Source organism: Phoxinus phoxinus (genome assembly GCF_949152265.1).
Source record: "Phoxinus phoxinus genome assembly, chromosome: 11".
Classification (NCBI taxonomy): domain Eukaryota; kingdom Metazoa; phylum Chordata; class Actinopteri; order Cypriniformes; family Leuciscidae; genus Phoxinus; species Phoxinus phoxinus.
The window spans coordinates 2,832,414-2,847,564 of NC_136886.1; the positions used below are offsets into that span (position 1 = coordinate 2,832,414).

The 15,151-nt window shown below is 36.9% G+C and overlaps 1 protein-coding gene across 3 annotated transcripts in view; it reads left to right on the top strand.

Moving 5' to 3' along the window:
• Nucleotides 1–15,151, top strand: part of eya2 (EYA transcriptional coactivator and phosphatase 2) — a 45,913-nt gene that overhangs the window by 11,747 nt on the left and 19,015 nt on the right. For 2 of the 3 annotated variants that reach the window (XM_079627188.1, XM_079627190.1), the window contains exons 2-5: nt 4,942–4,995; nt 5,845–5,878; nt 6,994–7,118; nt 7,201–7,317. In XM_079627188.1, coding sequence (XP_079483314.1) covers nt 7,016–7,118; nt 7,201–7,317 — 220 coding nt within the window. In that variant the 5' untranslated portion in view covers nt 4,942–4,995; nt 5,845–5,878; nt 6,994–7,015. The remainder of the gene's footprint in view (nt 1–4,941; nt 4,996–5,844; nt 5,879–6,993; nt 7,119–7,200; nt 7,318–15,151) is intronic. The other variant, XM_079627189.1, reaches the window with a different exon arrangement.

Consider the following 15,151-nt stretch of genomic DNA (forward strand, 5'->3'; position numbering starts at 1 on the left):
CTCATTTTCATTTAAGCTTTTTAAGTTTGTTTTAATATTTACATTTTATTTTATTTCAGCTTTATTTTAATCTTAATATATAATCTCAATTTATATTTATTTCATTGTGCAAATGCGTATTTTGCAATAAACTTGTAAAATGTATCATTCCTATTTATACATAATCAACATCTTTAAATCAATCGTTTTTTACACCAAAAGTCTTTTTTTTTTAAAAAGACTCATTTCAATTAATAGTAAAATTCCATCAAATTGAATTGAATCATCCTTACACATTTTAATTGAATAATTGTTTAAGGATTGTTCAATTACTCAAGTATTTTTTTTAAGGATTATTCAATTCAATTTGATGGAATTTTACTATTAATTGAAATACATAAATCTTAAAAAAAAATAAGGCTTAATTTTGTATGTGTATTTCTCCATTTTTAATTAGATTGTCATTTGCAATGATTCATTTTAGTTCTTTCCCTCATTAAAGGTATCTCTGTATGACTTTCAAATAGTTTTCTGCTTCAAATCCAAGTTTATTTCACTTGGTTGGCTTGCTTCGTGGCTTATAACTCCTTATAAATCTCGATATGAGGACGTCATCTTGTGACAAGTGTTCGTCGACTGGTCTAGTTTGACGAGCACGTTCATGCTGTGTAAAAGAGATACACACCACGTGACGTATGACGTAAGGCGTTGTGTGGAATACGATAGCCGTGAAAGACGCCAGCGCTAGCAGAGCAGCGGCGAGGCCAGGTGAAGCGCCGTGCCCCGTCCGGGGTTTGTTTTAGCTCAGTTTACCACTGAGAACGGGGGTAGAGCGTTCTTTCCCATGCCCTCTCTCTCCGGGACACACTCATACCAGGAAACACACTGCGCATCACAGGAACTCTGGGAGGAAGTCAGGATTGCACTGGGCGGCCCATGTCAGCCGTCTCTCTCTCTCTCGCTCTCTCTCTCTCTCTCTCAGCCGTCTCTCTCCCCTCTCTCTCTCTCTCTCTCTCTCTCTCTCTCTCTCTCAGCCGTCTCTCTCCCCTCTCTCTCTCTCTCTCTCTCTCGCTCTCTCGCTCTCTCTCTCTCTCTCTCTCTCTCTCTCTCTCTCTCTCTCCCTCCCTCTCTCTATCTCTCTCGTTTATTTTCTTGGGAAAGGTTTAGTTAGGAGTGGTGTGTCAGCAGGGCAGGTGTGATGAAACATCAGTGTGAACTCCTGCATCTCTGACCCGCAGAACGGCTCCTTCTGTTTTCTGAAAACAAGCACAAATGTCCGAGAGCCTGTTTATATCAAAATCAAGGGATCATCTGCTCTCCCTCATGTTGTTGTTAGAAAATCATTCTAGATTTTTTTTTCGGAGTTAGCATAATATTTGTACCATTTTTTTATTATTTAAATTCAGTATTTATTAGTATTTTCAATTATTTTATTTTCTATGGTTTCAGTTTTCAAGCTTTAGTAATTTTATTGTGCTTTTGAAATTTTGATTTATTTTTAATTGAGTACTTTTACTATATTTTAGTTAGTTGTCAGGGTGAAATTTCTCAAGATGTTTTTTGTTTTTGTTTTAATTAGATAATTTTTCATCTAACATCATTTAGTTTTTCATCATATCTTTTTAATTTTAGTCACTGCTGCCTTCTGTTATACCGTTTCAATTATAGTAATAAAAAAATTAAAAAAGGAAAAAAATCATAAAAGTACGATTAGCTCTCAAATCTTGTTCATGTTTAAATAAAATCAATATAAATGTGAGAACCTAGATGTTTACATACAGTGAAATATTTAAATCTAAACCACATATAAAACAGAAAACTATTGAAGTGAAATGGTCAATGCCCTGCTAATAGCTTTAAGAATATTAAACATGCACTTTTTTCCCCGATGCCAATTCAATAGTGGTCTTTATAATAGATGTTATATGTTGTTGGAAACTGTTTTGTTTACGGTACATTTGTAGAAATACAATAACCTCATATTTGACCATTTTGGATTGATCAGCCTATATTTACGGTCTATAGTAAATGTGTAAAATAAGCTTTCTTTTCATGTCAGCAAGTTTGCATGCATCTCAATTTTAGTATGTATATATTGCTATTATATTGACTTTTTAGATACATCGTAACTTATCATCCATTGAAAAGCTCAAATCAATCAAATACCATCATATGATCATCCAAAAGTACCATCCATTTCTTAAAGGGGTGGTTGAGTATGATTTCACTTTTCTAACTGTAGTGAGTGTGTAATGTTGCTGTTTGATCATAAACAACATCTGCAAAGTTACAACGCTCAAAGTTCAAAGCAAAGGAAGATATTTGCTTTTAAAGAAAAGGACTACAACAAACGGCTGGTAGGAACTACACGACATTCCTCCCGGGTTAGTGACATCACCAACCCTAATTTACATAAACCCCGCCCCCAGGACACGATTTATATATTATCAAGACAGAATATGCTAATCAATGACTAGAAGATAACTACACATAAGCTTCATAAAATCATCAACTAACCATTCAGGAATGTCCTGTTCTTCTACATGTTGTCACTTCTTCTTGAGTCTCTCCATTATTTTGTGACTCCGGTTTGAACATAAACATTGAAATGTTCAGTGCATGTGTGTGAGAGCTAAAAGGACACAAGCTCTTGAAGCTCCGCCCCCTGTGCCGGGAGCAGCAGCTCATTTGCATTTAAAGGGACAGACACAAAAACGGTGCGTTTTTGCTCACCCTCAAAAAGTGACAATTTTAACATCTGTGGGGTATTTTGAGCTAAAACTTCACATACACACTCTGGGTCATCAAAGACTTGTTTTACATCTTGTGAAAAGGGCATTATACCACCCCTTTAGGGCTAAATAGTTTCACTTCAATTATTGCAGCTTTGCTGTCGTTATAACAGTCACATGATATGTTTTTTTTCAATCTTAAGCATGCGGTACAGTAGTGTCGCAACTGTTTACTGAGAAAACACTGAGCTGTAGCGAGAGATTGTCTTTGTTTGTTTTAAACATTTGCTGGGTGCCGCCCCGACCGCAGACGCCAAAACATCGCTCACCTGAACTGTCAGATTAATCAAAAAAAGATCTGGATATGTGTTCGAGTTCAGCTGGGATGTAAATCACACATGTACATGCCCACTCTTGTGTGATTGCATGAAAGCTCTCGTTTTAGGTTTTATTCCATCATTGCTGCTGACAGCAGCTGTGTGTGACAGATGGAGGAGCCCGGAGGGAGAACGCAGAACATCTTTGTGCTTCTATCAGTCAGACACAGCGACCTTACGCAAGCGTGTGTCTTAGTCTAAGATGTGGCGTCGTGAGATATTTATTCTGGTACCGCATGAGTTTTATCAAACGTTAACCAAATAAGATCCGATGATCCTCCCAGATAGCAGCGAGAGAACAAGACTTTACTTAAATACAAGCACGGTTTTCTGTCTTGCTTCCAACGGGAAGTCGGAGTCATATCGCAAACTAAAGTCAGAGATTGCAAACATTTCTCATCAAATGATCTGAGCTGCAATCCATTTTCATTTCATAGCTCCGTCTCATTTGTGTCCAAGACTCCACTAAACTAAACTGAGCTGAATGCTGTTGTCTTCCGTAGAGATGATTATAGCTCAATTGACCGTTCGCAAAGACCCGCCCCCCCTTAGTTACTGTTGCTATGTCCGACAAGCTTCGCCGCTCTCATGCCGCACAATGTTCTCACGCAGTGAAAAACACATTGTGGAGCGGAGAGGACACTGACAGGACAGACCAGGTTACTTTTCAGTTACTTTTGATATTAAACAAAGTCTCACCTTTCAAATTTGGTAATTTTAAAAAATAAATGTAAACAATAAATACCGTTTTGTGGCTCTTTAATGTGTCGTGACAGATCGCTGTGTCGCCTCAGTTAAAGCCGCTCGTGAACCGATCATCTCTTCCTTCTAGTTCATTTATAGCATCAAATAAACATGAATGAACATCAGAAGGAATGTTGTTTTAACCGTGGAAAGACGTCAGTACTCCGCTTCTCAAGTTCAAATCCTCCCATGTTAATCTACTAACTCTCCTGACTGCTTTGTCTGACAAAATGGCGGATGGCGAAGTATGATTGGTCAGATCACCTGTCAATCAAGCTGCCTGCGAAGGGTCAATAGAGAGTTGATGCACTTTACACAAAACGACTGAATCAACGCTGAACCGAATCGAGCTGAGTAATGTTACTATTGTCTTTTTTAGAGCTGCATTACAGCAGAATTTGAATTTGTCTCGTATTTGATGAAATTTGCATAATATATTCTGTTATTCTCCCGTGAAGCTTCTTTGAAACACTCTGTTTTGTATAAAGCGCTGTATAAATAAAGGTGAGTTGACTTGACACATTTGAAACGTAAAACAAAAAAATCCTCTGGGTTAGCAAAAAAAAAAAGTCAACAAACACGACACCCAAGGTTATTGCCGTGTTTCACCCGTATCTCCTCATTAGCATTCATGCAAACATGCTTTACCACACCTTGACTTCACCAGATCAGAACAGGGACAGTTGCATTTCTTACATTTCAGGTGCAAGAACGACCATGTTTTCCCCCGTCCTGAACTTCTGCCACGTCGTGGTGCCTGCGGTTTACTTTACTTTGCCAAATTATGCCAGGCTCAAAAAGCAGGTTAGGCATTGTTCTGTTCCAGGAACAGTCCTACCGAGCCGGTTTATAAAACAAGCGTTTCTCTGTTGTCTGTATCGCAGAATTCTAATTATGTGTGTTTTTGGAAACCGCAGGTGTCTCGTCATTGAGAAATAAAGTTTTTTTTGTTTATGTGTAAGGCACGATTAGACATGAATTGCGCTTTGTGCGTTTTTATGTTCTGGATACCTCTTCATATTTTACTTTCGAGATGCGTGCTGTTGGACCGAAGCCCGGTGTGCTTTTTAGGTCACGTATTCCTAACAAACAGGTCTGTCATTTTTCAGGAGAGCTGACAGCTGAACGTGTGCAGGCGGAAGTACAGCGACGGACACAGACAGGTCGGCATGAACTTCACACTTTGGATTTACTCAACTTCCTCTATATTATGCATGCTGATTCAGATATTACTGTTTTTTTTTTCAATTGCTTACACGCTAAAATTAAAACTTTCCCACGATTAGCAAAACCTTACACTCAAGGAGCAAAACACCGGCCTAGATTTGCACAACTGTAAACACATTGTCAGCTTCACACTTTTTGCAAAACATTACACACATTATTTGCAAAACACTAAACACACTTGCATGCATTTGACACAGAAATTTATCATGATGTAATTTCCTTGCAATTTCAAAGCAAAGCCTTTCAAATGAACACACCCATGAACCAATTGGTTAAACACACCAACCAGATGTGCACACACACACTGGTGCTTAATTGTAGACACACCAATCAGGTTTAAGCACTTTAAAAACGCAACAGGTAAGTTCACATGTCTTCGACAATACTGTACTGTGGAAAATGTTTTGTAGAAATGTTCAGTATATTGACTGACTTGAGTACATGAAAAGAAATAAATATTTTCATTAGTCTGCACAATTGGATTTATTTTGACACTTTCTCTGTGTAAATGCTAAAAGTGTTTTAGGTTGAGCACAGGAGTGTTTAACTGACTCAAACAGAATCAGACCATATGATTGTTGTGTTTATGTTATGACAACAAAATAAGGTTTTTATAAGACATTGTATAGTTTTGACAAAAGTGTTCAAGGTGTTGTGGTACTTTGGTGTAGTGTTGTCCTAATTGTGTGTAGGGTTTTGAAAAACTGGGCCCTGTTTTCAAAATTTTGCTTAAGCAATTGAAAAAAACTGTAAATGCTTAATATGTTTCTTTTGTTCACATGCAGGAGCCACTCGACCTACACATCGATTTTAGGCCATGTGAGTGATGCACACTGCAAAATCATCATCCTCAAGATGCTTTTACTTTACAAGCAAAACTATATAAAATAAATCCTGTTTTAGAACTGTTTTATTGCTTGAATATAATACTGCTTGAATTAAGTTTTTTTCTTCTTCATGAGAACACCACATTTCTGTGCAAATTTTACAAAAAGGCAACAAATTATATTTGTGTGTTTTTTTTTTTTTGTGAATTTTAATTCAGAAATGTAGACAAACATTTTTTTTTTTTCTAAATCCACTTCATGATTCCAGTTCCACAGTAATGGAAAAATAACTAATGAGTATGAGATTGATTTTGTTCAATTCATTAAAAAGAACCGGCTCATAAGAGTCATTATTTCCTGAATTGGATTCATTGGATATAATGATTTGGATTCCTTAATGATTCTTTTAGGACTTTTATAAGAATTGATAACTAATAATGAGTTTGAGACCAATTCTAATGTCTGATTCATTAAAAAATAACCTGCTCATAAGAGTCATTTGCTCTTGAATTAGATTCCACTAAATGATTCCGATTCTAATGATTCCATTAATGATTTGTTTAGTGCTTTTAAAGAATCAACCTCAAATCGGCTCATATGATTCACTTGTTCACAGATTGGATTTCATTTATTACATGAACAATTATTTTCTTTTAGTAATTTTAGTAATAAAGATTGAGTCAAAACAATGTTTACTAAATATGAAATATAAAAAATAAAACTTTTTTTTCATTTAGTTTAACTTGATGTACTAAAACAATTAAAACTGGAATTAAACTCAATAAAAACTATAATAAAAATAGCAAAACCACACAACAAATTACTAAAACTTTAAACAACAAATAAAAACTATAGTAGTGTCTCAATATTAATAAAATAACACTTGCTTGAGACTGTCAGTCTTTCGGATTAATCCATTAAAAATAGCCAATTCATAAGATTTGTGTGTGTGTGTGTGTGTGTGTGTGTGTGTGTGTGTGTGTGTGTGTGTGTGTGTGTGTGTGTGTGTGTGTGTGTGTGTGTGTGTGTGTGTGTGTGTGAACATTGCATTAGAAAGATGTCTGTTTATTGTAAAGATTCTCTAACGACAGCTCTTTGTTTTCTCAGACCAGCTGTCCTCAGATCAGTCATGGCTGCTTACGGACAGACGCAGTACAGCCCTGCGTTGCAGCCGACGGGCCCTTACACACCATACACACATCACACGCAGGGCTACAGCATGGCGCCCTACAGTGAGTTCTCAGTGTCCTTTCACAACCACCCTAAAGAGTGCACATCACAGCCGACCTGACCTTCTTTCTCTCTCCTGATCAGATATTAAAACAGAAGATGGTTTGAGTCATTCCCCAGGACAGAACAGTTTGCTGGGATACACGTCAAACTTCGGCGGGACGCCCCCCGGTCAGGCGCTGTACAGTTACTCACATCACGGTCAGTGTCACTGCCTCATCTTATCTACAGGTGAACCTCGAAAAATTTGAATATGGTGCAAAAGGTTTTCATAAACTGTAAGCCATAATCATCAAAATTATAACAAATAAAGGCTTGAAATATCTCACTTTGACACACACACACACACACACATACACACACACACACACACACACACACACACACACACACACACAGTGAGCGCATCCCGGAACACAGCAGTTCTATCACAAAATATACATCATAAAATCCGACCAATCAGGCCTTTAGGTTCGGTGTTAAAATGCCAATGTCTTTTCGTAATGTGAAATGTGTACAATACCGTTCAAAAGTTTGGGGTCGGTACGATTTTTTTAATGTCTTAAAAAAAAAAGAAGTCATACAGTAAAAAATACAGTAAAAATTGTGACATTTCATTACAATCTAAAATAACTGTTTTCTGTGTGAATAAATTATATTATGAATATATTACTCCAGTCTTCAGTGTAACATGATCCTTCAGAAATCATTATACTATGATGATTTGTAGGCAGCAATATATATTATTAACAGCGTTATACAAGTCAAGTCAACCTTTATTTTTATAGCACATTTAAAAACAACAGAGGTTGACCCAAAGTGCTTTACAGATCAAGCAAGAATTAGGCCCTGTTTACACGAGAACGCTCGCGGGTGAAAACGTAAAAATATTTTATCGGATGTGCCTTTCGTTTACACGGCGACGGCGTTTTTGGGGCTTAAAAACGCAAAAAAGTGAAACCACCCTCCAGAGTGGAAATCTTAAAAACGCTCCACCATCGCGTTCCCGTCTAAAGGGTAAAAACGGTAAAAACGCAAAAGTCTGCTAGACAGTGAAGGCATCACGTACGCGTTTACGTCACAGGCATGCGCCAGTACAGGAAAATAACAAAACATTATCAAACTAAAGTATAGCATTAATTTCATTGACAAAAAAAAAAAAAAAATCTGTCATCTTTGAGTGACACGCGAAGAGCACCGAGGGTTAAAACAGCAGCTTTATCGTATTAACGTATCCGTGTAAACATAGCCTAAAATAAACATATTTAGAAACAACATCATTCTTTCAGCTTCAAAAAACACATTTCATAATCTATTCAAAAGCTAAAGAAAACAGATTTAATATAAAAAAAGACTTACAGTAAAAGTCATGGAAAGGAAGACTGGTCCATAATTTCGGACCCTTCACCGAAAAGGCACGGTCACCCTTAGATTTATAACAACAACGAGGAACCGTCAAAAGCAATTGATCAGAAGATCTTCGTGCTCTAGTTGGAGAGTAAAAGTGTAAAGGTCACTGATATATTTCGGTTCGAGACCAAATAGACTAAATAGACTTATTATAAACTAAAGTCTAAATTTTTAAATCCACTCTGAATTTTACCGGGAGCCAGTGTAGAGATCTCAAAACTGCGGTCATGGGCGGACTGGCCATCGGGAGCACCGGGACATTTCCCGGTGGCCTGACGGTCGTTCTGGCCTGCCGGCTGCCAAAAAAAAAAAAAAAAAAAAAAAAAGGCCTGCCGGCAGACGATCTCATCCCAAGGCGTCATATACTGACGCTTTGACAAATCGTTTACATCCAACGCACATGGCACCCTTTAGCGTCAATATGAGACGCAGATATTTGTCAAAAGTGTCAGTATATGACGCCCTAGGATGAGAATGCGTTGGATAGGCTGGTGTGCAACTACGAATTAATTGACAGATCTCTCAATCGACGAATCATAATGGCGGAGTGAAAATGACAATCCCACCCAACGTCACGAAGCACTGCCTAATATCTGACTAAATAGTTCAAAAAATGGAGCGTAAACGCAAAGGAGGAGCAGAAAGGGAGCGTTTAAAAAGGAAAAAAGCCCTGACCACAGACTCGGCAAGCTGCTGCAAAATCTCAGCCATGTTTGCCAGTAAGGGAACAGGTCGGTCAAGATTACATTTACATTATATTTGTAATAATTTGGCAGATAAACGCTTTCATCCAAATAGTGTTAATTTCGTCAGACGAGACGAGACTAAAAATGTTCGTCAACGACCTTTTTTTCCATGACGAGACTGCACCAATGTCCAAAAACGCTGACTAATGGTGCGTTCACACCGGACGCGAATAGCGCGTCAGGCGCGAGTCATTTCAATGTTAAGTCAATGCAAAGACGCGTTACGCGCGTAAAACGCGTGTAACGCGTCTTTGCATTGACTTAACATTGAAATCACTCGCGCCTGACGCGCTATTCGCGTCCGGTGTGTGGGTGCAGTAAGACTAAATTAACATGCATTATTGTTGACGAAAAAAGACGAGAATGTTTTGCATAAAATAAAAACTAAGATAAAATCTCTCTTCATTTTCGTCTCCAATCGTCTCTACTTGCCATCATCAGGAGATAGGATATTCATCTGTTATGAACAGATTAATGTTAAAAAATAGTTGCATTAAAAAGATCTATTACATTTTTTTCAGGTAATTATGACATTTAACCAATATTTGAGATGTGTGAAACACTATTTGACTGAAATGGTTATCAGAAATAATCTCAGAAATAATTTGTTATTTAAAAAAAAGACTAAAATGTTTTAACTAAAACTTAGAAATATTGAGTTTCTTTTGACTAAAATTAGACGACTAATTAAAATTTGACTAAAATAACGAGACTTTTAGTCGACTAAAACTTGACTAAGATACCTTGAGTTTCTTTTGACTAAAACTAGACTAAAATGACGAGACTTTTAGTTGACTAAAACTAAGACTAACTAAGACACTTGGCACAAGACTAAGACTAAATTAAAAATAGGTGACAAAATTAACACTACATACAAATCACTTAGATAATCACAATAGATAAAATTAAACCAACAAACGAGCAACAATATGTAAGTGGTGCTGTGTCAAGTCTCGTTTCGTCTACATGTAGCATATTTTTAATATAATAAATAAAAATGTATAAAAAGTAGACAGAATAGTGTTATTGGGTCAAATTGTTTAAATAATAAATAAATCAAGTAGATGGTATGGAAAAGAATACAGTGTTAGTTATTTAGATTTTTCATTTCTAGTCTACAATATGTAGCCTACAATGTTTGTTTGTTTATTTATTTATTTTACCAATTTAAGGCAATTTTCTATTTGTCATTGGTTTGGTAGTATAAATGGTGTATTCCTAGTGAGTTTGTAAGGGTTATTTTTTTTTATATATTATTGCATCTGGTAGTCTACCTGTTACATTAATAGGGTTAGCCTACAAGTTTATCAGTCCAGTAGATTACATGAATAGGGTGGTGGTGACTGCAGCAGCAGAGGTGGCCTGGCAGTGGAGTCAAATTCCCGGCCTGAATTATTGTCCCAGTCCGCCACTGACTGCGGTATACAGTAAACTATACAGTATAGCATCATTATACAAACATGATTGACCGAATCTCCCAAAAGTAATTTAATAAATATTATCAACCAGAACATTATAATATTTTTGCTGATATCGCCTATAAACAAATACACATTTTTGAACATCTATGTTTGGTGGATAATTAGCAAAATCCCCACAAACACACACACAGATTTTTCAGCATCTACAGTCGAACCCCCCCAACACACACACACACACACACACCTGTTCCCCATTATCCGCGGTCTGGGCTCTGGCGTCAGGCGTCTCTCTCGTTCTCTCAGGAGGTCAGAACCTTTCTCCGTTCCCTTCCACAACACGCTGGCCATTGGAGGAGTGTGTTTGTGTGGGAGTGTGTGTCAGACGGGATCTGAGCGTCGGATCGCAGTCACACACCCCTCTTCTGCCCGCAGTCCTGATTTTGCCACCGCAGTGTGAAATTGACCGTTCTCAGTCAAGGTCAAAGGTGAAGTGGCACTAGGCACGTTTTCAGGTTTAAAGGAATAGAATCGTTTACTAGTCATCATCATTTACTTGCTCCAAACCGGCATGACGATTCTTCTTCTATGGAGATGCTTTGAAGAAAATTAGAGTGTTTTTTTCATACAGTGAAAGCATATGATGAACATATTAACATCATAAAAGGAAAAAATAATAAGTTTGGTAACTTTATCCCTTTACACATTCTGCTAGCTGTGAGCAACTCCATGTCAACTAACTCTCATCAGATGATTAGTCTGTTTAAAGGGCATATTGCAGGTTTTTTTTTTTTCAGAATTAATATATAACCTTGTGTGAAAATACCATATGAAGAGTAAATGCATGATTAAAAATTGTTTTGCCAGACATAAGGGCACAAATTTAGTAGAAAACGTGACAGTTTCCTCGACCGTGTTGAAAAAGCGCTTTTTTTTCACCATCGCGTCATATTACGTCACAACGGGGAGTCGTTTGCCGGGCTCTGCGTTCGCTCAGTGCAGAATAGGCTGGTATTATGTTGAAGCGGTCGTGATTCAGTGTGTTTTCGGTGGTTATTGTATTTCAATTAATAATTATCGTGATAAATGACTGTGAATTATGGCCTGTCAGGACATCGAGTCCACAGGTTTCCGAACAAGATAAAGGACGGTGCTATCTTCCGTGTTTGTGTGCGTTTTGTGCAGGGTAAGAGACGGCCTTCGCTTCTGCGTCTGCTTTTAGCGTTCACTATAGACTGCATGATTATAATCCCGGCGATATGATGAGTTAACGTTACGGCCAGAGGTGTAGTGGTAAAAAAAGAGGTGGGTAAACTATAAATTCTGGTGAACCACGACGTGGTCACCCGGTAAGGTGAATGAGAAGAGCCATAGCCTATGTCTCTGGAACCACAGCCTACAGAAAGGTGATTTATAGGCTAGCCTAATGATAATAAATGTGTCTGAAAAAATAACGAGGCATTTTAATTGTTTATTAATAAACTATTGTTTTCTAAATCAGTGTCGGTTAAAAACATCTCCATCTCCGCTGTTAAGCGGGTGCGCTTTTAGAGAGAAATGCACCTTTCATACGGATTACATAATCAGAAGGTATTAGCTTTCGATTCGAATTTGTTCGTTTTGAAGTGGACATTTCAAGCTTTAGCCTACATATTTAGTTTCAGTTCTCGCGCTCCAGTTCACGGAGATCATGAAAGCGCGCCTGATTGTTTTATTTTATTTGACAAAAGCACAACGTTTCTTGTTATTGCGAGTTTACACAAATAAAAGTAGTTGCGAATAATGTATTATTATTTTCTGTATGACCAGAAATGATAGAGTATTTTAAATTGTTTCACTGTTGATAAGTGTTCGCTCCCGCGCGTCCGTGCCATGCAGTGCGCGCTCACACTCCACTCCACAAACGCTTGGATATGCGTCAAAATCTTGTGTTTATTTGTGATAATCTTAGGCTAGTCCTGTATTATTATGGTTTAACCCGCGCGGCTACTGACAGTAATGCAGCGCAATATGAAAGACTTCGTCTTAGGTTTAACAAATGAAACTAATAATGAACAATATGAAACTAAAACGACATAGCCTGCTTAATTTAAAATGGCTTAGGAACTATATGCTATTTAGAGGTGGATAAACGCAGTTTAGAGGTGGATAAACGCAGTTTAGAGGTGGATAAACGCAGTTTAGAGGTGGATAAACGCACTTTGGAGGTGGATAAACGCTATTTCAGAATTTTTGGAGGTGCCCAAACGGCGTTTACGTGCGTTTAGCCTCCACTACATCCCTGGTTACGGCGATATGTGCACACTGTCCCGGCTCCTTCATCTGGTCGCCCGGTCCGCCGTCAGCATGTGGGTCGGCCACCGGTGGGAAACATGACGCTCACGGATCCGTCAGAGATCACTTATTGTACATTTGTTTTACAAAATGTGCCATGTCTTAATTTAATTCATTAACGTATACTCCATAAACTTGTAATGTCTTGCAAGTCTGCAGCCGACACTTATTATTATTATTATTATATAATTATGTTCATTTTCAATCTGTACTCCGAATTTTAATGTTTGTGTTGGCTGTTTCTACATATAAAGTTTTTATACAGTAAGAAAGTTGTGATTGTGATTATTTTTTTATTCATTATCACCAAGTGGGGCCATTCAAAACCTTTATAATGTCCCTCTTTCTCTGGAAACTGTCTCCTAATGGCTGACACACACATGCAGGTAAGGGTCTAAATACTAGCTTTGCTATTGCCTGACAAATAATTACAAAATTGTGATCTGAGCATAGTGTTATACATATCGTCGGCTAACGTGAATACATCTATAAGCTAACACTGTTCTCTCATCGAGACCCGACCCTGTCCTGTTCTCCTCACATCACAGCTCAATGTGTCTCCTCTGACCGTTGTTTTGTCTAATCCTGGCCTGTTTACTCTCTTGGCTTCATATCAGGCACATAATTATATGGCTGAGGTCCGTCATACGAGTAAACATTTAGGCTACAATTTCCACAGCGTCCGATCTGTCATTGCGATCCATTGCTTTCCTATTGTTTACTTTGACCGCTCTCCCCCATGCTACGTCACTTCCGGTTTGGCGGTTTTCAAATGCGGAAGTAAAATTTTCTCACAAAAATGACTCCAGAAGCCTAAATAGCGTTTTATAAGTATATGTTTATATTTAAATCTAGTTCCTACATTATTGTTCTATACATTGGCGCACTGGGTACTCTAACCTGCAATATGCCCTTTAATATCTAACACTTTATTTTGCTTTCATTTACAGTGTTCGTTAAACGTGTTACATTACTGTAGTAATAACTATAAATTATGCATAATTACATGCAACTAACTCTAAACCAACCCCTAACCCTATAGTAAGTACATGTAGTTAATTATTATTACTCAGTATTTAAATGTATAATTATTACAGTGTAACAATGACACCTTAAAATAAAGTGTAACCAAACTTTGCAACTACATTCAACTTATTCTACTAACCCTAAAACCTAACAGTCTTTACTAATCCTCTAATGAGAGTTAGTTAACATGAAGTTGCAAAGATCTTCTAGTTAGAGGAATGTCTAAAGTGGACTATCAAAAATAAAGTGTAACCTAAAGTTTTCTAAAACCATATGATAGCTTTTTGGGAGGCTATTGTGAGGTTATTATCATTTACTAAATGATATTACTATTACTAAAACTTTTTTTTTTTTTTTTAAGAAATAAAGCAACAAAACAAAATTTAAATATTGCCTTTGCATCTAATTTTAAAAAGTTGAAGTTGAAGCACCGGAAATAAATAAAAATGAACTAAAACTGAAATAATTAATTAAACCTAAATTGTAAAAAAATAAAAAATAATAAAAATGACAAAAGCACACAGCAAAATGACACACAAAAAAACTAAAAATAAATTAAATATATATATATATATATATATATATATATATATATATATATATATATATATATATATATATATATATATATATATATTAAATAAAAGTTAATTAATACTAAAATAACACTGGGTTTAGACTATCAGACTAAATAATCAGACTAAATTTAAATTATTATTTGCTAAAAATCCCCTTCTCTTCTGCCAAAGTTGGCACATGCAAATCTGTGTTTTCATTAACCGCATCATGTCTGGATGTGCCAAGTGTGTAAATGATATTTAAAGCTACACTGTGTAACTTTTTTAGTTTATTCTTAGCTAAAACACTTAGTTCTTTCAAAAATATATGTGCTCATTAATGTATATTTACTTCGTTCAAGTAATAAAGTATTCTCGTGAGTGTATAATATGCCATTGAAAATACATACGGGTGAGGGGTTCGAATGTCGGTCGCCATGTTGCCCCTCCATCTTGAAAGTACATTAGCCAAAGAGGGACATACCCGTTAATTCAAGCTTCGCCTTTCGCGTCTCCGCAATTCACTGATCTCTGCTCACGGAGA